Source organism: Xenopus tropicalis, chromosome 4 (assembly GCF_000004195.4).
Source record: "Xenopus tropicalis strain Nigerian chromosome 4, UCB_Xtro_10.0, whole genome shotgun sequence".
NCBI classification, from domain to species: Eukaryota; Metazoa; Chordata; class Amphibia; order Anura; family Pipidae; genus Xenopus; species Xenopus tropicalis.
In genome coordinates, this window is record NC_030680.2 from 123,285,023 (window position 1) to 123,308,263 (window position 23,241).

The 23,241-nt window shown below is 42.0% G+C and overlaps 2 protein-coding genes across 4 annotated transcripts; both read left to right on the top strand.

Annotated features, from left to right (window-relative positions):
* The first annotated feature begins 568 nt into the window (after window positions 1-568).
* Window positions 569-9,046, top strand: tst (thiosulfate sulfurtransferase). Its single transcript, NM_001103038.1, is given in 2 exon segments — window positions 569-1,160; window positions 8,514-9,046. Coding segments are annotated over 2 exon segments (885 nt in total). The 3' UTR covers window positions 8,807-9,046.
* A 3,551-nt stretch (window positions 9,047-12,597) lies between these two features.
* Window positions 12,598-22,277, top strand: tex33 (testis expressed 33). Of its 3 annotated transcripts, none has more exons than XM_012961493.3 (5): window positions 12,598-12,732; window positions 13,869-14,205; window positions 14,283-14,430; window positions 18,533-18,652; window positions 21,936-22,277. In XM_012961493.3, the coding sequence occupies exons 2-5, from the start codon at window positions 13,936-13,938 to the stop codon at window positions 22,211-22,213; spliced, it is 816 nt and encodes a 271-aa protein (XP_012816947.2). In that variant the 5' UTR covers window positions 12,598-12,732; window positions 13,869-13,935; the 3' UTR covers window positions 22,214-22,277. The 3 variants fall into 3 exon arrangements, with proteins under 3 accessions (XP_012816947.2, XP_002934264.1, XP_012816948.2); XM_002934218.4 differs by lacking the exon at window positions 21,936-22,277 and adding an exon at window positions 21,378-21,489 and having other exon boundaries at window positions 12,601-12,732; XM_012961494.3 differs by having other exon boundaries at window positions 12,602-12,704.
* Window positions 22,278-23,241: the final 964 nt, after the last annotated feature.

Here is a 23,241-nt window from a genome sequence, read left to right on the forward strand (position 1 = left end):
AGGCACATTCGGAAGAACCGGATGGTTCCTTCCTGAATTTCTGTGCGGTGGAACTCAGAGTAACGCACTGTAGAGAAATGAAGGCAGGAACGCTCATGAGTACGAGCCCCCTGGAAAGGAATAATGCAACTGATGGTTGGCTAAAGGAACATGTGGCATGGATCTTTCTAGTAATTGTTGATCATTAACATTATATGTATGGAGAGAGTCCTGATCTCTGTGCTTCAGAATACATTAGTATTTCTATGTTCTGTTAATAGCAAAGCCATGTTTGCAGGGCTGTTGAGGTGGGACCTTATAACAAAGCAAAGAGACTCAAACTCACCCACTCCCACATGCTCCTCTTTAGTTATGAATGGAATGTGCATGCAGAAACGCTTTCTAACGATTCTTATCCATGCTGCCATTCATACCAAAGTCTAAATATTTGTTGGTAACACCTTCCACTGCTCAGCAGTCAAGTTCAGCCCTGAGCAGAAAATCCAGCCAGCCCAGTTAGATAACAAGGCTTTAACCCGCCTCTCCTACATAAAGCTTCACACTGTCCCTGTTCTCAGTCAGTGCCAAGATGGCCCAGCAGCTGCTTTCCAGGGCACTGGTCTCTGCCAGCTGGCTCTCTGCAGCCCTGAAAGAAAGTCAGGCAGGAGCAGCCTTGAGGGTCCTGGATGCCTCATTCTACTATCCAGCCATCAGAGATGGGCGCAAGGAGTATGCGGAGAAGCACATACCAGAAGCCCTGTACTTTGATATAGATGAATGCAAAGACAAGTCATCCCCATATGAAGTGATGCTTCCCAGTGAAGCTGATTTTGCCAAGTATGTGGGTAAACTTGGCATTAACAATGAGAGTCACGTGGTAGTGTATGATGCTGACCATCTGGGCATGTACTATGCACCACGTGCTTGGTGGATGTTTAAAGTATTTGGGCATCACAAGGTGTCGGTGTTGGATGGGGGGTTCCGGAATTGGCTAAGCCAGGGGCTTCAAGTGACTGCGGAGGTGCCCAAAGTAGAGCCAGAGACATACAAGGCAGTCCTCAACTCCTCCCGTGTAAAGACCTATGAGGACATTCTGAGGAACATGGACAGCAAGGAGTTCCAGCTGGTAGATTCCCGCTCGGAGGGGAGATTCCAAGGGACAGAGCCTGAACCAGGAGAAGGTGAGAAGTACTTGCTATTGGCAGTTCACTGCCTGGGAATAAAACAAGAACCATTAGTTTCAAAAGTGCCCAACCTTCCACAGTAGGCATGCTGGGAGTTGTAATAGTTCAGCAACAACAGGAGGGCTACAAGGTCCAGATCCAGGAGAGGTGCAACAAGTTACCAGTTTAAATAACAAGCGCAGGCAATGTAAAGGATTTCAATGTTTGTGTAATAAGTTAAAGTTAAAAGGGCCTCCCTTATTAAGGGGGCACATTCAATTCTAACACAGTTCTAACTTTGTTCAGCTGCTGTTTAGTGGGTGCCCACATGTTAGGGGTTTGTGCATAAGAATAAATAGCCCAGCCAGTCACCCCACACACAGGCAGCTCCACACTGGGAATACGGTATTGTTAGTAAAATACTGCAGGATACAGAGAAACACTGTGAGGGGCCCAGCACAGGGCAAACGGGAGACACCAGCTGAGAAACACACAGAGCTCCACACATGTACACAGGCAGCAATGGCATGCTGGGACTTCAGCACAATGATCCGCTTCAACTCATGTAAAATGTAAATACCTTCGCTTCTTAAATTTCATGCATTAGAATCCTCCCTTCCTAGTATTACTTGTTAGAAATCATGACTCTGCGGTTGCCTAGTGTGAGGGTTTGTTTAGAAAGATAAAGACCCTATCTTTGCCCTGCCGAACAGCTGTACAACAACTTCCAGGGTCGACAAAAGCTGAATTGTAGTTAAAGGAACAGTAAACCAAAAATGAAAATGTTTCAAAGTAATTAAAATATAATGTACTGTTACCCTGCACTTATAAAAGTTGTATGTTTGCTACTGTAACACCACTATAGTTTATATAAACAACTTGTACCAGTGCAAAGCAATAGTACATACTATATTATTGACTTTGATACACTTTTATTTTTGGTGTTACTGTTCCTTTAATAGTGGGTCATTTGTTTGGCAATATTGATTCTCAGTGGCCCAAGTTTTATCACTTCTTTTTGTCCAAAGTTTACATTTTAGTCAGCAAGAAAGAGAGATAAACTATTAAAGGGACTGCTCATATTTGTTTTAACTTCTAGGGGCACATTTACTAAGCCACGAATCCGAATGGGAAAAATTTGGATTGGAAACAAACATTTTACGACTTTTTCGTAAATTATCACAACTTTTTCGTAGCCGTTACGACTTGTGCGAAAAGTCGCGACTTTTTCGTAGCCGTTATGATTTGCTCGTATATTGTCGCAACTTTTTCGTATTGAGTGCTCGTAAACGGCGGGCAAAACTTTCAGACTTTGCATGATTTGGAAGCCTCCCATAGGGCTCAATGGCACTCTGCAGCTCCAACCCGGCCCAAGGAAAGTCTCCCATAGGGCTCAATGGCACTCTGCAGCTCCAACCTGGCCCAAGGAAAGTCTCCCATAGGGCTCAATGGCACTCTGCAGCTCCAACCCGGCCCAAGGAAAGTCTCCCATAGGGCTCAATGGCACTCTGCAGCTCCAACCTGGCCCAAGGAAAGTCTCCCATAGGGCTCAATGGCACTCTGCAGCTCCAACCTGGCCCAAGGAAAGTCTCCCATAGGGCTCAATGGCACTCTGCAGCTCCAACCTGGCCCAAGGAAAGTCTCCCATAGGGCTCAATGGCACTCTGCAGCTCCAACCTGGCCCAAGGAAAGTCTCCCATAGGGCTCAATGGCACTCTGCAGCTCCAACCTGGCCCAAGGAAAGTCTCCCATAGGGCTCAATGGCACTCTGCAGCTCCAACCTGGCCCAAGGAAAGCCTCCCATAGGACTCAATGGCACTCTGCAGCTCCAAACCCGGCCCAAGGAAAGCCTCCCATAGGACTCAATGGCACTCTGCAGCTCCAACCTGGCCCAAGGAAAGTCTCCCATAGGGCTCAATGGCACTCTGCAGCTCCAACCTGGCCCAAGGAAAGTCTCCCATAGGGCTCAATGGCACTCTGCAGCTCCAACCTGGCCCAAGGAAAGTCTCCCATAGGGCTCAATGGCACTCTGCAGCTCCAACCTGGCCCAAGGAAAGTCTCCCATAGGGCTCAATGGCACTCTGCAGCTCCAACCCGGCCCAAGGAAAGTCTCCCATAGGGCTCAATGGCACTCTGCAGCTCCAACCTGGCCCAAGGAAAGTCTCCCATAGGGCTCAATGGCACTCTGCAGCTCCAACCCGGCCCAAGGAAAGCCTCCCATAGGGCTCAATGGCACTCTGCAGCTCCAACCTGGCCCAAGGAAAGTCTCCCATAGGGCTCAATGGCACTCTGCAGCTCCAACCTGGCCCAAGGAAAGTCTCCCATAGGGCTCAATGGCACTCTGCAGCTCCAACCTGGCCCAAGGAAAGTCTCCCATAGGGCTCAATGGCACTCTGCAGCTCCAACCCGGCCCAAGGAAAGTCTCCCATAGGGCTCAATGGCACTCTGCAGCTCCAACCCGGCCCAAGGAAAGTCTCCCATAGGGCTCAATGGCACTCTGCAGCTCCAACCCGGCCCAAGGAAAGTCTCCCATAGGGCTCAATGGCACTCTGAAGCTCCAACCCGGCCCAAGGAAAGTCTCCCATAGGGCTCAATGGCACTCTGCAGCTCCAACCCGGCCCAAGGAAAGTCTCCCATAGGGCTCAATGGCACTCTGCAGCTCCAACCCGGCCCAAGGAAAGTCTCCCATAGGACTCAATGGCACTCTGCAGCTCCAACCTGGCCCAAGGAAAGTCTCCCATAGGGCTCAATGGCACTCTGCAGCTCCAACCCGGCCCAAGGAAAGTCTCCCATAGGACTCAATGGCACTCTGCAGCTCCAACCTGGCCCAAGGAAAGTCTACCATAGGGCTCAATGGCACTCTGCAGCTCCAACCTGGCCCAAGGAAAGTCTCCCATAGGGCTCAATGGCACTCTGCAGCTCCAACCCGGCCCAAGGAAAGTCTCCCATAGGGCTCAATGGCACTCTGCAGCTCCAACCCGGCCCAAGGAAAGTCTCCCATAGGGCTCAATGGCACTCTGCAGCTCCAACCCGGCCCAAGGAAAGTCTCCCATAGGGCTCAATGGCACTCTGCAGCTCCAACCTGGCCCAAGGAAAGTCACAATACTGAAGCTTGAATGAATCAGAAACTTTCGTACTCGGCGCGACGGCTACGAAAAAGTCGTGACGCTACAAAAAAGTTGCGAAACTTCCGAAAAAGTTGTAACAGCTACGAAAAAGTCGCGACAATTTACGAAAAAATCGCAAAATATCGACCATTACTAAAAAAACGCATTCAGATGCTTTTCGGACGTTCGTGGATAGGTAAATGTGCCCCCTAGTATGATGTAGAGAGTGCTATTCATAGACAGTTTTTTTAATTATTGAACTATTTGTTTAGTAGCTCTCTGGTTACTAGGTTCCAAATGACTTTAACAATCAGGGAGTAGTTTGAATGAGAGGCTGATATATGAATGGCAGAGGGGCTGAATAGAAAGACAATTAATAAAAAGTAACAGTAAATGTGTGGCCTCACAGAGCAATGGGGGTTTTTTTTTGGCTGCCGGGAATAGTGACCCACATTTGAAATCTGGAAAGAGGCAGAAGAAGAAAGTAAATAATTAAAAAAAACTATAAAAATAAACAATGAAGACCAAATGAAAAGTTGCTCATAACTGGCCATTCTATTACATACTAAATGTTGACCGGTGGGGGGCCCTGGGGGGGTGCTGGGCCCCAGGGGGGCAATGCCGAGGGACCTCCGCCCCCCCATTCTGACCCTGAATAACTTCCCCCCCAACCTTCAACAAACTGACTGGCTGAGTTTCAACACAGAGGATGTTCCAGGACAGTTTTAATTGTCTTCTTTCCAAAGAGGTGAGGGTGTGCGTTTGCCAAAAAACATGTTGTAATGTCCAACATAGCTAATCACAGATACACTTAGGGAACCATATATATGTTAGCATGAGTTGGACTGGACACCTATGCCATGGAAACGTTTGCTGGCCACACAAGGACAGAACCAAACTAGCCATTCATCTGTATGTTTAGCCATTTGGGGTGAATGGGTATGTGCCCACTGGTTGTAAACATGCTTTTCCCTGTTGTCAAGAGGCTGCTAAATTACCTTCCCTTCAGCTGTCAGTGAGATGTTGCAATATGAAGTTCAACAACATCTCAAGGGCAGCAGGTTTCTAGGTATCAATGAAATTTGATGCAAGACTGAGGAGGAGTATGTGCCTATACATGTTGGGTAGTTTGGTGGCTAAAGAGGATTTGTTTTCTACCAGCAGGGCAAGCAAGCCACATTGACTATAAAGCTTGTATAATTTACCCACATAGGAAACAAAGCTGAAACCAGTTGCAAATAAACAGCTATGATGTATAAAGTTAGATGGCTACAATAAATCTTTATGGCCCATAAATGAGTATTTTACCTCATTTAACACTGTAGCTGCTATAAACTGTGTAAGCAAGAAGCAGAAAAATGTGCACAGACGTGTCCCGAAAATATTCCCAACCAGTTTTGTTATGCAGCTGCTTGTAAGCAGATCCGGGGTGGGGATCTGGGTAGTTTTACAAAGGCAAATAGCAGTTCTGACACTTCAGAAGCTGGTTACCCATGTGCCATGTCTTGTTTTGTAAGGAGAATGGTGGGCAAGTATTGTAGAAACTCTGGAAACTGGAGTAAAGCGGGCCAAACTGGACTGGTGCGATTGTTTGCACACCCCCTCTTTATGGCAATAATCGAGTTATAACAAGGGCCTTAGCCATTGGGTGAGGACTACAGAGGTTCAATGTGGTCCTCAGCCGACTGGATTTTTAAACCTGCTTGATAGATATCTGGACAATTTTAGGCCGGGGTAGGGGAGCATCGGCCAAAGCCCATGCATTGGGCTTACCTGGTGTGGGCTTGAATGAGAAACCTTCAGTGTTACTGGGGAAACTAGAGATATCACCAAACTTCCTGAAGGACATGTAAAATCTATTTCACAGGGGGTGCTAAAATGTCAGGTTGGTGTTAGAAGAGAACCGCAGTCTGTGGAAAAAACTATCTGAGTGCTATGCCGCCATTTTACTTACCTTTCTACCAATGTTCCAGGCACCCCCTGTGCAAATTCCTGTCCGTGCATGCACAGTAGAGTATACCCACTGAAGTTTATTTTGCTGCCCATGTAGAGAACACCAAGCTCCGAGTAATAAGTAAGGAAGATTTATTCACAGGTTGGTTCAGTTCTATCCAAACAGGAGCACCAGCCTGGGGGGTGACACAGAATTCCTAATTCAATGAGAGTCTCACGTTTGTGAGTTAGTTCTATAGTATTACTTCCCGTGCTAGCTAATGAAATAGAGAATTGCAGAGTCAGTTTCTCTGAAGCACTTGTAGGCCCTGTAAGTAATCAGCTGTAATTACCTCAATTCTCATTCAGTAATCTTCTCCCATTGCCCTGTGTGTATCACTGTGCTGAGTCGGACGTTCTGCTCACTAGGAGCCACACTGTATTCCTCCCTTCTCCCCCACGTTCCCCTGGATTGTTGCCTCACCTTAATGGGTTCTTTTTTAATAAGTAAATCAGAAGCATTGCACAAATCTATCATATTTGCATTTCTCGCACAGACACGCTGATTATAATTCAGTGTTTGCCTCACTGCGTTCTGCTTTGGAATGAACCTCTGTATTTACATAATTGAAATTGCTGTCAGCTTAATAACAAAGCCTCATAGATTGCAAATTGCAACTAGTCTAGCCACATCAGTAAATATAGTAAGCCCACAATAGATGAATTCTCTGATTGTTTGTAGGCCCCATGGCAAAACAGACTGTAAGGCCCGAGCATTAAGTAGGATCTGTTCACAATGATAAAACCCACCATTTCTATATACAAGTATGGGATCTGTTATCCAAAAAGCTCCAAATAACGGGAAGGCCTTCTCCCATAGACTCCATTTTAAAAAAATAATTCCCATTTTTAAAAATCCTACTTGTACATTGCAGCAAACCGGCACTTAAATGCAGAAGAGAGAGAAGGAAGGAAAAAAATATATAGTGTAGTATTTTTCTGTTATGAAAAATTAAAAAATGTGCTACGATGTGCTAAAAGATAATTGTAATCATGAATAATAAATTACCCAGTGATATGTATTGGCTTACAAAGTGCTAGTGCCCAAAAGTGAGCGTAATAAATTAGAATACTATAAGGTGCAAAAATATTCAAAGTCTTACTATAAACAATCCATTATAATAAATCAATTATTTAATGATCCTTAATGGCTTATATAGTGCCCAAAAAGTAAGAGCTGTAGTCATACAATAATAAACTGCAATCATAAAATGTGCACAAGTATTCAAAGTCTCACTATAGACAATTCACCGTAATTAATCAATTATCAAATTATACTTTATGGCTTATAAAGTGCCCAAAATGTGAGAGTTGTAGTCATACAATAACAAATTGGAATACTATAATGTGCAGAAATATTCAAAGTCACACTACAGGCAATATAATAACAGTGATACCAGTGCCAAAGCTCATGCAATCTGAAATCCCAAATCCATATAGAAGCGTAGTAAAAAATACGTGGAGAATTCAGACTCTCTTTCTACTCACAAACTGTAATTGATATGATTGCGTATCATTATAGACCATGTCTCCTCTTGTGTAGTGTATATGAAAGAAAAGGAAATCTTATAGCAGTACATTTTAACACTTTAATACCATAATAAAATATGGCAGCCAGTGGCTATTTCGAGTTCATGATGTTTCTGTGTTGTAGGTGTACCATTTGGTACATTAAATGTTTGAAAATGAAATTCTACGAAACTTTCCAATATATATTTACAACATTTAATAGTTTTAAAGTTATTTGTTAATTTGCTTTTTGTGTTTCTTTACCTGAAAATGTTACTGTATATTGGAAAGTTGCTTATAATTATATTTTCTTTTTATATGTCAATTGGAAGCTGTTAAAAGGCTTTAGCTTTTGCTTAGGCTGCTGTTTAGGCAATACTTATGTAAAGCATGTAAATTTATTCATGGTTTAAAAACAACTTTAAAACCATGAAAATCCAAATTTTAGTAAATGCCCCCCTAAATGTTACCAGTTATTTGCTACCAAAACTCTATCCCATTCTGGTAGGCCACGCCCCCGTTTATTTCTTACCTAAACATGAACCCACCCACTAGTGACATCACAAACTATGTCATTGGTGGATTAATGGGGTGGGTGACTCTAGATTGAGGGCAAGTGTAGACCTGCCACCTCTCACAGATAACTTTTTGTGCAACCCAAACCAGCAGGTTGATGAGCCCTCAGCACACTATTCCTTTATATAAATGTAACAATTAAAGAAATCATTTATACTTATAAATTACCCTTGTATTTCTCCTTTAGGAATTTATCCAGGACACATCCCTGGATCCTCGAACCTTCCATTTACTAGCTTCCTCACAGAAGAAGGCTATGAGAAGTGTCCAGATGAAATTCGGAATCTCTTTCAGCTCAAAGGCATTGATCTGAACAAACCCCTGACCATTACCTGTCGACGTGGTGTCACTGCCTGTCAGCTGGTCATGGCCTCCTACATCCTTGGCAAGGAAGACACTGCAGTCTATGATGGCTCCTGGTTTGAATGGTTTCACCGCGCCCAACCAGAACACAAGATTTCTGAATGGAAAAATCAATAAATGTGGATATTTCTAGGGTATATCTATACTAACCTACTGAACAATGTCTGCCACAGATGGTAGAAAGGATACTAACATGGAAACTGTTTTTGGTTTAATGTGCAGGGGGTGATAGTATTGTACATTGTGCAGTATACACTTTTTCTTGTTGTATTTCTGATTTTCTATACTTCTGAAGTGAACTTGGTATTTTCTATAATCTGTGCATGTTATTATCAATAAAATGTGCTGATTTATTAACAAACATGGAAGCATATTTATTAGGGGCAGGTCCGCTTTAAGGTACCAGTTGGCCCAGGACAAAGATCTCATTGGTGGGCCCCCAGAGTTACCCCAAGATATTTGTAAAAGGACTACCCTCAAGCAGGAGAACTTGAATATATTAACACAGGAAAAAACAAAATAGCCTATAGTTAGTGAAGTAGATATGAGATCCGGGCATGCTGCCGGGGACCAACAGCGTTGCAAGCAGATAACCCATAATAACAAGCATCACCATTTTTTTTAAAAAAAAATCCAAGAGGAACATTTGTTTTAATAGAAGATTAAGATAAATAATTATATTTAGATATTTCAGCTAATTAGGATGAGGGATCTGTCATTTTTAGGGGATGCTTTAGTCAAAAGTTATAGCAGGTGAATAGTTTGAGGGTGGGCCCCCAGTCCTGGTGGGCCCTGGGCAATGGTTCCTTTTGCCCATTTATAAAAGTTGCCCAATAGGGGGACAAAGGGTGCTAAAAGTTTCCCAAGAAAACAAAAAGTTCAATAGGTAAGAGAGAAAGAATGCCTCCTTGCTTTTGAACTTCACACATCCTCTGACCAATGAGACCAATGAGACATTGTATCAGTAGCCCAAACAAAGACTTTTGCAGCCACTTTCCTCAGCTGGTCATGAGTCTTCTTTCTGACCCACCACAGGCACTAGGCTACCATGAAGCAGAGTTTCCTCAAACTGTGTTAAGTTTATTTATGGAGAGTCCCAAATGAATTTCCTGTTTCTACATTAAAGATTCAGGGTCTGATTTAGAAACACAGGCACTATTTTGCACCATTGCATTTACCCATTGTAACCAATAAGAACTCTGCATTCATTTTCTTACTGTTCAAAGCTAATTACTGATTGGTGGATACTGGCGACTACCCCTGAGCAGTTCAGCATCTAATGTCTGCTAGTAGTTGAACCCTTCAGTCTCTTCTACTGCTACAATGCATACAGTAATTGCATGCTCATGTTGAACTGCATCCATCACAACTTGCAAGCAATTTGCCAAGCAGATATTGTTGCATCCATATTGGTGCATCACATGCAAGTTGAGATGGACACAACTTAGTGTGCTGTAGAAAAAAAATGTACAGCATCCAGTTAGGAGGACTGATTATACCTTAGTTGGGATTAAGTACAAGCTACTGTTTTATTATTATAGAGAAAAAGGAAATCATTTAAAAAATATAATTATTGATTATAATAGAGTCTATGGGAGATGGCCTTCCCATAATTTGTAGCATTCTGGGTAATAGGTTTCTGGATAACCAGTCCCATACCTGTATATACACCCATTTATTGTATAGTGCTATGGAATTTGTTAGCGCTTTATTAATACGGGTATGGTACCTGTTATTCAGAATACTCAGAACCTGGGGTTTTCTGGATAGGGGGTCTGCCTGTAGACTGGAACTCCAAACCTTAAGGCTGCTAAAAAATTATTTAAACATTAAGTAAACCCAAAAGGATTGTTTTGCCTCCAGTAAGGATTAATCATAGTTGCGATCATGTACATGGTACTGTTAGATTATTGGTGGAGTCTATTAAAGATGCCCTTCAGTGATTTAGAACAAGATTTGGGACCTGCACACATTAATATAATAATAAAGAGTACAGAAGCAAATTACACATACACTTTGAATGGCTTGAGGCTGTGTCCATACACAGAGAATAATAAATAGAATTCTATGAGACATACTGGATTGTGCCAGATGGTTTTCTATCAGGTGCTTCTCCTTTTCTCGTGGAAGTGGCATTAGGAAGCATATTAATTACTTTTATAATGGAATTACTGCACATATGGACAGTCAGGGGACAAATATCTGGCTTACCCTGGCACCCAGCACACAGCCTGCAATACAACAGCAATACTCACCCCTAACTATACTGCCTGCGTGCTCAGCATTTCCAATGTATGAGAACAATCAAACATGGACCTTGATATTCTTCAGTTTACAGGAGATGCTGAATGTTGTAGTTTAACTTTTGGCTAAGTTTCATGGCAGTATCCTTGTTATGAGATGTGGGTTAGTCTGAAGACCAATCAGGGTGCTTATTGAATACCCCTAGATCTATAGCAGAGTGGGTGTTACACCACTATTACCCTATATCTTTTTAGTTTATTAGTGTTAAGAACTAAAAGGACCCAGTCTGAAGGTCATTTTATTTGATATTTGAGGTTGGTGCTTATTTATTGCCCAGAATATCCCTGAAACTATAAAAGATTGTTAGACCATTATTAATTACATGTGCTCCAGTTCTGATATGTCATTCAGTGGATGTAGCTCATAAAAGGGTGCTGTGCATGGGTGGTCTGATGCTTTGGCACTGATCATTAAGGGCTAAAGGAGTATAAATAAGCAGATTTGAAACACCACACCACTTGGTAGAATAGTACACTGTGTAAAAGTCACACATAGTTATACAACCATGTAATGAATTTTGCTGTATGTGTGACTGAGTGTAAAATTCTCATATTTAAATCTGCAGCCCTGCTTGTTGTGTTATTTGTACTAGCTGTTTATCTATATTAGCTGCTGTCTTATGTTCCAGGTCCAAAAAATACTGATCAGTAACAGATTTGGTTAGATAGATGGATATAGATAGATGATAGATAGATAGACAGACAGACAGACAGACAGACAGACAGACAGACAGACAGATAGATAGATAGATAGATAGATAGATAGATAGATAGATAGATAGATAGATGCAATTATTTTGCAAGCCTTCTAAAGGCTGAATGAATTGAATGCAATCGTGGGAGATATTCTAAGCAAAAAAGACTAAGGATGATAGGATTTTAGATGAGTTAAAATATGATTTATTAGCCATGGCCCTGCATTATTCCCAAGGGAAGACAATTCCATCATAGTTTCCATATCCTTCAAAGACTATGCATTGTTCAGGGACGGAACAGATCATTCTCTGGGTGTGTTGGCTGATGAGAAAATATTATAATTTTCACCTGAATGACATTTTAGAGATGACAGGATTGGCAGATACAATATTGGATTCATTGGATTCATTGGATTCATTGGATTCATTGGATTCATTGGATTCATTGGATTCTTGCTCACTTGGAGCCCTAGACTCACAAATCCCAGGAGGCCCTCTGTTCCATATACACAGCATACTAACAACTATTTCTAATGAACAAGAAATGCTTCCATATTATAATTGATCAAGCGTAGACATTAAGCATTTTGTTGCACCACCGGTTAATAATATAACTGTTAAATATAGGAGTGTTTATTGGTGCTCTGTAGTTAAAGCCACACATCGAATTGACATTACCACTAAAACCTACTCTACATTAAACCATAGTTCCTCTACCATGGAGCAAGAGGAAACCAAAGGTAAAAACTGTTTTTTGTACTATAACATACAGAAAATAATCTTTTATTACCAAAATTCAGTGGAATATTCCTTTGCAAATAAGGTGCATGTGGTCAAACACAATGTGACACTGCCACCTACTGGCAAGAGGGTGCATCGTTCCAACAGCCTTTAAGCATTTGTCCCATGTTACCATTAACAACCAAATACAAATGGTGTCTTAGCAACTAACTGCAGCGGAACATGAAACTAAATCTGAAAAGAATACAGTGATCTGGCAGCTGGCAATGTGCGTCTGTAAGTACCGTGGATGCAACAGATAAAGGTGAGAGTGTGTGGGGACTGAGGCAGGTTAAATTATATTATATTAATGTCCACATAAAGACACTTATAGAGCTGACACATATTATTTACATGGGCAATGACAGAAACAGTGTGTATCTGCTCTTATGGCAAGTGAGCAAATGAGAGACACTTGACAAAAACAAATATTTGACTCGATGTGCTGCACAAGCGCTAGTCCTACAGATGAGCTGACAGGCGCTGCAGTGCTTTATACTGAGCCTTTGCATCAACTTAGTCACAGCTACTAACAGCTAGTACCATACAGACATCATACAGAGGGAGTTACTATAATATTCAGCATAAAATATAGAACAAGGAAAATCAAGGCTGCGGCCTATTCTGACCGAGTCCCATTTCAGAGGTACCTGCGGGTACCCGACCCACTGCAGGACTCTAGGTTGAATTTTGTAGCCCGTAACTATAGGACTGTGGTTACCGGCAGCTTTGTGCTTTAAAAGGGACTATACACTGAAACAATATCATTTAAATCATTATTCATATCCTAATAAGTAACCTATTAAATAATCTTTCCATGTGTAAATCAGTACATATTGCCTTTTTAGATCTTCTGCCTTGAGCCACCATTTTGTGATGCTCTTTGTGTCACTCACTGATCTGCTACAGGAAATAATGCAGGTTATAAATGTGGCAGCAAGAAGTGTGGGAGTAAAAGACACAGCTCTGCCCATTCATTGGCTGATGTAACCTAGCATATATATATATGTGTTTTTGGTTTGTCTCAGCTCAGTGCATCTTATGAGCCTGACCTAAATGCTAACCTATCATACTGGAAAATATGTTACGCCCTTATGGATCGTGGTGTACTTGTGGCCTGTACTCCTGTAGTTAATCTTACCTCACCACAGGTCATGTGATTTAATGACATCATCAGACAGTGACATCGGACAGGAAAAAACAATTGTTAGATCACATTTCAGAGAGAGTGGCTAGCAAGAGGTGACTAAAGGGGAGGAAGAGCTGAAAGTAAAAGCATTACCTGTATAGCATTGTTTCTGTATCTATCTGCCTGATTCATTCAACTAAATATGGAATCATTATACTGAGTACCATAACATAATCTGATGTTGTATCTCACCGTTTGCTTTTATAATATAGAAAACCCTCATCATAGTAATAATGGTCAAGTCAACCGCAAAGTAAAGAAACTGATTCCCACGTGGCCATGGCCTCCTACTCTAGAACACCACTCACCCCTTCCCCAGGGGGCAACACCAGGAAGGAAAATAAAGAACCAAACCAAACAAATGAAGAAATGAATAGCCCTGGAAGGGCAAAAACCCAAAGAGGGGAAAGCCAGGGAAAAACATGCAGTCAACAGTGCAGATCCAGAAAAAGCACAGCCAAGTCACTAGAAGACAGGAATCTGATGTCTGCGAATATCAGGCGCACACACCGAAGCTCTGTGTCGGACCAATTGATTTCCCATGAGCAGGTGAGCCAGAGCCTGACAATAACTGGCAATTCTGTGAGTCAGTTCATTGATTCATTGGTGCTTTTCTGTCCCTGTAGGTTAGCAGTGCTCTTCATGAGGATAGGACAAACACAGGGCATGAATACAAGATCCCCCTGCCTATCATGAAACCGTGGCTGATGGAGAATAATAAGCATGGGATGTACTATGATCTTGGACACTGCCTACGTGCTAATATATTTCCAGGTTTGCGTTAAATTAACATGCTTTTTGTCTATTCATTTTAAGTACCCATGAATCTTTTCTGTCATACCAACCACGTGATTAGTGTGCTATTTTATTCCTACTTTAGCCACACATGATTGATGCTGCCCTTTCATTTTTGCTACTGCATCGGCGTATTGGCATTACAGACATAAGGGGTCATATATGACCACAAGTGCAGCAAGCAAAAGTGCAATTTTTTGCCATTTTTCCCTGCATTTTTACCCAGAATTCTTGAGGACTGAGCAGCGCCATATACAACTATATGGAAGTACAATGCACAGCAGACTGTGGGGAAATTTGTGAAACTGAGCTTGTGGTATACAGGGTCGGACTGGGCCACCGGGAAAAATCCCGGTGGGCCCCGGCCCAGACCTGACCCTTGCCGGCGCTCCCCCTGCCCGACCATTCCTCCCCTGACGCGTTAAATTTACGCACTCTCGGGGGAGGAGGTCAGGTGGGGGACCCCGCTAGGGTTAGGGGGGGCCCTGCAGGAAGGTGGGGGGTTAGGAGACACGGCCCCTGGTGGGCCCTGCACCCCTCAGTCCGACCCTGGTGGTATAAATGATCCCTACTGTATTAAGCTGGTCCTGAGCCAATAACGAAAATGTTCTGCAAGGCACCCCACTACCCCTCAGCTCTGCCAAGCCAACAGATTTTGGTAGTCACTGGGGGTGGGCAAAAGCAAGTATTTGTGGGGGGCAGAAAAATCGCTTCCTTTCGTGTGAGTTACAAATTAACTGCAACTTACTGCAACTGCCAACATCCAGCCACTAATGGCACAACACTGTAATGAGAGTGTTCTTGCCTTTGATGCACCTACTGAGTAGGCAATGCAATTACAAAATAAAGTGCTGTGGAGCCTTATTTGGCTTTGTGTTTATACTACAGACTTTTAGCATCTGGTGCCGGACTGGCTGCTCAGCCAGGAAAACAAAAACCACCAGGTCCAAAGTTTCAGCTGAAGCAAATATTTCAGGTCAATGAATTCTGGGCAACATGGGCCATTCTGTGTGTACACACGAATCCCTGAGTTTGATCTGCCTTCCTTTATGTATAATTGGCAACAATACCCAAATAACAATCAAATGTGTATTATTGCCAGTTAAAGGCAGATCTCAGCTAGTGTTTTTTTTATTTTTTCGATTTTAACAAATACATTCAGTAGACTGAATTCACAGCATCAGGGACCTCCCCATTTCTCAAGCATATGAATAGCCTGCAAGTTCTTTTGTAGATGATGAATGCCCCAAATAGCAGACTGCAAGGTTTCCATGCAGTTGTCATCTGGCAAGCACTTGAGGGTGATTTCAAGCTACTTCAAATTGCTATTGAAATGTGTGTCATTGTCCTACAAGGACTCCGGGAAAGTGGAAGTTGTTCCCTAACTAAAAGCTCATGATTCAAAGCTATGATTTAGGCAGGGATATACTGAGACCATTTGTAGTAGAGTAACCATACCCTCGTCCTATCTTAGAAACCCCCAAACGTTATAATGGGCACATTCTAACATGAGGGGTTGATATCACATGGGGCCATGGTACAAGAAGCATTAATGCTTTATTTATAGCAAAGTGAAAGAGCAAGGTTCAGTAGTGAATCATAGCAACAGAGTGGGCAGAATGACAAGCCATTCGCACCCTGTGATATGAGAGAATAGAGCAAAATAAGAAGTAAGTCATCGCTTAATGACATGGTTATATATATGAATGAAAAATTCCACTGCTATTTATAAGAATTCTTTTCCATTGAATTTCTTATGTAAAAAAATGCCAGCCATGTAGAGAGAATTCAGAGACTGTGCTGAGCACAAAGAGACAGGTTATACAACCATTCCATTCGGGCAGCTTTTTAGCCTTATTCCAATTCTGCTACATTGTATGGAGCACAATATGGCTTGGGCGCCAGTGTTCAATCATAATGAGATCGGCAGCGCAAAGTCTGTTGATGTTCCTGCAAGTTAATTGTTGCCGGTAATTACTTTTCAAGATAATCCATACCTTTTACCTTGCCTAGATCCTCTATAAATCCCTCTTATCTTGTATAATGCCAAGGCCAAGGCCTGGGTTTGCAGCAGCACAGACAGGTAGTGATGGGTGAATCTGTCCTTTTTCACTTCGCCAAAAAGTTTGCAAAATGGCAACAATGCATTGAAGTCATTGGTCAACAATTTTTATTTACTACACAATATTTTTTTTACACCTGGGGAAAAATCTATCTCATCACTACAGACAGGTCATTGCTAAAGAGTCCCATGGCCTAATGTCCCTGGTTAAGGTGTAGTTTACCTTTAGCTTTACTTTTAATATGTTATAGAATGACCTACTTTTGTAAACTTTCTATTTGGTCTTCTTTTTTTATACTTTTTGAATTGTAGCCTTCCTTCTCCGTTTTTTTCAGCTTTCAAATGGGGGTCACTGACCCCGGCAGCCAAAAACTATTGCTCTGTGAGGCTACAATTTTATTGTTATTGTTACTTTGTATTACTTATCTTTCTATTGAGGTCCTCCTCTATTCATATTCCTGTCTCTCTTTCAAACCACTGCCTTGTTGCTAGGTTAAATTTGACCCTAGAAACCAGATAGCTGCTGAAATTCCAAACTGAGATCTGCTAAACAAAGAATGAAAAAAAAAAAATGGAGTTCCATAAGGCAAATGAATCCCTCCAGCTACTGCTAGGAGCACATATAATCGCAGAAATATAACTACCATAGACTAATATATGAGTTGCTGCAACTAATCGTGCATCATTTGCAGTGTTGCGATTAGTCACTGCGACTTTTTAAACACTCACAGTGACTAATTGCTCCGTGTGTCTTTGTTGTAAGGCAGACCTCTGTTTTATGATGACTCCCTTGAAATTCTGCCATTTACTTACAGGGAAGAATACGAGGTAAATTGTTTCTACCATTGGGCCAGAACAACGGCTGGTCCCATCCTACCCACAGAATATATTGTATAACTGGAGCATCAGTCCCTCTTACCATTAATAATGCCATTAAATAAAAGTTTATGTGTATTGCCATCACAAATTGTACAATCCATTATCTTATTCCATGAAATCACTAGCTTGTATCTGATCTAAGGCATTCTATAGACTCCTCATTGGATTATTGCTACCGATTTGCTTTCTAGTATCCTTTTTGTTCTGTAGGACATATACACCAGAGGTGCCCTGTGCCCTGCTCTCATTAGCCCATTCCTCTCTTTGTAGTACTGAAATGTCATGTGGCAAGAATCCTTTAATGAGCCTCCTTTAATGTCACCTAACTTTGTATTGTCCATCATATTATCCTATGTTCCAAGGAAAAACCTTTGCTGCGTCTCTTGCTGTTAATTCCAACTCCCAATTAGTTATGGCACTTTTCTTCTTGTTTCTCCAGTTCAGTGTATATGCTCAGTTGTCTCTCAGCTCAGTGTATATGCTCAGTTGTCTCTCGGCTCAGTGTATATGCTCAGTTGTCTCTCGGCTCAGTTTATATGCTCAGTTATCTCTCAGCTCAGTTTATATGCTCAGTTGTCTCTCAGCTCAGTGTATATGCTCAGTTGTCTCTCAGCTCAGTGTATATGCTCAGTTGTCTCTCGGCTCAGTGTATATGCTCAGTTGTCTCTCAGCTCAGTTTATATGCTCAGTTATCTCTCAGCTCAGTGTATATGCTCAGTTGTCTCTCGGCTCAGTGTATATGCTCAGTTGTCTCTCAGCTCAGTGTATATGCTCAGTTGTCTCTCGGCTCAGTGTATATGCTCAGTTGTCTCTCAGCTCAGTGTATATGCTCAGTTGTCTCTCGGCTCAGTTTATATGCTCAGTTGTCTCTCAGCTCAGTGTATATGCTCAGTTATCTCTCGGCTCAGTTTATATGCTCAGCTGTCTCTCGGCTCAGTGTATATGCTCAGTTGTCTCTCAGCTCAGTGTATATGCTCAGTTGTCTCTCAGCTCAGTGTATATGCTCAGTTATCTCTCGGCTCAGTTTATATGCTCAGCTGTCTCTCGGCTCAGTGTATATGCTCAGTTGTCTCTCAGCTCAGTGTATATGCTCAGTTGTCTCTCAGCTCAGTTTATATGCTCAGTTGTCTCTCCCCACAGGGATGCCCATAAGAGCTTGCAGTTTGGTAGAGGATTCTTACACTGCAGAAGTTAACAGAAGAGGAATAATGGATAGAAACACCAGACAGCACTGGCATGGAAGGAAGACTGATGATTTAGGTACAGCCTTTACCCCTTCAAAACAATATTGTGTATCTAGGGATAAGTTTATTATAGGTTCCATGAATGCTATGGTATTAGGACAACACGTGATTACAAAAAGATGTGTAAAAAGGCCAATATTTATAAACCAAATTTTAGAATATTTAAATGTACAATTTTTAAATTCTAACTCTATAATGTGCTGAATGGAAGGTGTAAAGGGCAGTTATGGGCAGTTATCAGTTTATCCACTGAATGAAATCAAATGCGTAGCTAGCATTACAGTCAAAAGGAGCTGGCAGGGGCCTTTTCTCCAACCAAAGTTGGGCAGGTTGTATGGGTCAGCTCTAATGGATAGCAGTCTCCCTTCAGAAGAGCAACTGACATGCTGGCCATACATGGGCAGATTAAGGGTGAAGAAGCACGGAGTTACTAGTAGCAGTTACTTTTTCAAGGCTACTAAACCCCAGAAAATACCCTGCCGTAGACAATACTGTGAATTGCCTCTGCTAAAATACACGTAGAGACAATTATCACTAAATGATCAGCATTGTCTTAGTAGCTGTGACAAGTAGCTGCTACTAGTAGCTTTGTGTGTCTTCACCCTTAGGGCACTGACACACGGGGAGATTAGTCACCCGCGATAAATCTTTGATATTGCTGGACTAATCTCCCCGCAGTGCCATCCCACCGGTAAGAATGTAAATCACTTCAGTTTCCTGAAATCACCTCAATAAAACTACAGCTAATTTGGAAAACCGAAGGGACGCATATGCTATCCCAATGGGAATTTACATTCTTACCGGTGGGATGGCATTTTGGGGTGATTTAGTTGCCCATGGTAGCAAAGATTTATCACGGCCGCCTGTGTGCCATTGTCCTTAAGCTACAAATTTGGCTCCTTCAGAAAAAATCAACAGTTCATCTGCCTGTTATGGACCCTCCCCAGCAGCCTCTCTGACAGAGATCTGGCCAAAAATCAGCCTAATAACTATCAGGCAGGTCTGAAAATCCAGTCAGACAGAGACCACACTGATGTGTTAATTCGGTCCTTTCCCAGTCAGCCTGCATGGATACTGATTTGGTTAACACATACAAGTAGGTGGCCAAATCAGCCAGAGTGGCTACCTGTTTAAATGAGTGCATGTGAATGTGTATGGCCAGATTCCCCCCTGTAAGTACTGAGTATTATCAGTAATTTGCAGTTGTTCTGCTTAGAGGGAGCTAATGCCAACACATATAGCCTGCCCGGCTTTGGAACTATTCAAGTAAAAGAAACCAGTCCATATTCCCAAGGTACCCAAATGTAACATTCATAGAATAAACTGAAATGTATTTTTAATGAAATATATTTAAATAGATATATATACAAATATTAATGTGGTCACCGTTATATATCACACAATTAGCACACGATAAATCCCCTAAAAGTAGTGTTAACAAGCCCATTACTAGGTATGCGCCGAATCCAGGATTCAGTTTGGGATTCAGCAAAGATTCTGCCTTTTCATCAGGATTCGGATTCAGGCGAATCCATGTGCCTCGCCGAACTGAATCCTTACGGTATGTCACATAAACAAGAGTTGACAATTTTTCACCGCGCTTTCTCTTTAACCCTTTCATGACCTTTTTGTATATGCAAATTAGGATTTTGATTCGGTTTGGTATTCGAATGAATCTCTCATTAAGGATTCAGGGTTTGGGCAGATACCAAAATAGTGGATTTGGTGCATCCCTACCAATTACATATCTACTAATCAATGGGGCATGCATACTGAATTTCAGATGGGGAAGAAATTAGTTCTTTGGGTCCTCCCTGTACATGGAAGGTAACCGAACTCTTAAGCTGGCCATACATTACAAGATCAGCTCATTCGGTGACCTAAGGGCCAAACGATCAAGCCCTAGGGCCAAACAATTGGATTACTACAGTGTGGATATGGGCCATTGGGGCAAGAACCGTATCATCAAGCTGATGCAGTCCCCGTTCTGGCCAGTTGGAGTGCCCCATACATGGGCAGATAAGCTGCTGGTTTAGGCCTCTGGCACACGGGGAGATTAGTTGCCCGCAACAAAACTCCCTGTTCGCGGGCAACTAATCGCCCCAGATTGCCATATCCCACCGGCGAAAATGTAAATCGCCGGTGGGATGGCATACGCGGCGGCGCGATTTCACTGAAATCGTGCAAGTTGCCTCAAGATGAAACTTTAACGATTTCACTGAAATCGTGCCATCCCACCGGCGATTTACATTTTCGCCGGTGGTATGGCATTTCGGGGAGATTAGTCGCCCGAGACACAGGAGATTTGTCGCGGGCGACTAATCTCCCCGTGTGCCAGAGCCCTTAAAAGGGCCATATTAGCAGCTAAAATCTTCCTGTGTATGGCCACCTATCTGCTATTACATCCTTGCACTCTTGAGTATCAGGAATAAAAAAAATAGTTGAAGTTCTTTATCAAAAGGGAATTGAAGGCGAAACCAATTTCCCCCTTTTATCCTACAGTAATTGCATAATTTAGTGGGAGTAACTTAATGGGAAAAGGGCTGATGTGTCATGTGTCCTGTTGATCAAAAATAACTATAGATTTTATAATGTTAATAAAAGTGAGTTCATAGTTCAGCTTAATCATTCAGCTTATGTTGAACACACAGAAGGTTCAGTATATAATTATTATGTTCCTTATTGGCCCTAATTAAAGTCATTACTGCACAGATGTAACTGCTATCCTCTGCTCTTCCCAGGCAAGTGGCACGAGAGAAACTTTAATTACCTGAATCTAAAGAATGCTTTAGGCCAGAACGTCAAAGATGCATAGAAAAATTGCTGCACCTGAATAAAATGATTTATCTGAGACTCTGCTTCATGTATTCCAGCACACAGGGTTAGTTTAACCCTACATATCTATATAAAGCACCAGCACCACCATCCAGCATTAGTTCACATACTACAGACCACACAAACTGCATGTATGAATTAGTAACTGGTGCTAGAAGGTTTGATGAGAAAAATCAAAAATCTCTTAGGTTTAAACAATCCCTAATATGTGCATTTCCTCCTCTTTCTCTTTAAAGTGTCAAAGCAGAATTTTTATTATATTTCCTAATTAGAACTGTATATTAAATGGAAAGACATTCAGCTTTCCTATTTCTTTCTACCTTTGACCTAATCAGCTTGGGCATTGCCCATAATAGCTGGCCGCGCTATCTCTCGCAGAACTACTAGCTCGCATTGTCTTGCTGCACACTTTGATTGTTATTCCCAGTTCCTATTACTACTAGTGATCTTTTTATTGCATGAAGCCACCTGGTCCCAAATACTAATGGAAAGATTTACCACCTATAAGAACCTGGAGAACCTTCTCAAAACGACCCACAAAGTTTCCATGCAGCCTAGAATGTACGTTAAACCATCGCCACCTCTGCAAGCACCTAAACCGCCACCTCCGCCGCAGCAGCTGAAAAAGAGTAAAAAAAGACTCATAGACAAGAGTGAGAGAAAACAGATACAATCTCCTGCTCAGGCAGAATTCAAGAAAGATGAAGACTTCTGGGCCTTTTACGATACACCCATTAAGTAAAGTCATTTTTGATTAGCAGTAACTCACATTTGGAAGAATATAACATTAAAAAATGATCCGTACACAAAGAAATGCAGTTAGAGTAACTGTGTTCTCTTTACCTCTTTGCACTCTCGTTGCCTAGGGCTAATGTATGTTTAAGTTCCACTTGCAGAACATTTGCACGTAGGTTGTGTGGCTCCCAGAGTCCTGATCATTAATAACATTATTGCAAAGTGCAAAACTAGGTGAAAATGTTGTGGTACTGTCCCTATCCATCCCATAACATGTGTCCGAATTAGTGTCTTGTGTCCACTGTTGTTGCTGTCTGCATTTTATGCCCAAGCTTCTGCTGCGCTTATCCCCCTTGTGATTCTTATAGCAAATGCCCTTTGGAAAACTATTCTTTAAATGCACTGTACTTTGGTGTCTACCTGCAGAGGGGGAAGAACCACTTGCCTTTGCCAAGTATAGCTGCATTCTCTGTACTCATTCACTGGTGCAACTGTAACATTTAATTCAGTAACCACAATTTATCTCTAGTTAGGCAACAAATGACTTATTTTGCCTTGTAGCACCCTTCCATTTATATCATGAAAGGGGAACTCTGGCTCTATATATACTGTAATCTGTTTTTATATGTTGACAAAATAGCTCTTTCTGCATCATTTGAAATACTGACAGGGGTGGAGGGACTAAAACACTGATGTTATAAATTGTAACAACTTCTCCACAGTTTACAGACAGCATGCAGGGACTATATAACCCACAATGCATTGGACTGTGATGTTCCTTTCCTTATTGATATCATGTGTGCAGGGAATTGTGGGATTTGGAAGATGAAGGCTGAAGGCAGGCTGAGGACAGATATATTCAAAGTGAGCAGACAGACCTTTTAACGAATTACCAATAAGTTACACTTTTGGCGAGACTTTACAAAGGGAAATCTTTAATGGATAGTTATTGTAAAGATATGCATAGCTGTTTTTGTGTGTATAAAGAAGAGAAGTATCATTAGCAACGATAGCACCAGATGTCCCTTATGCAAG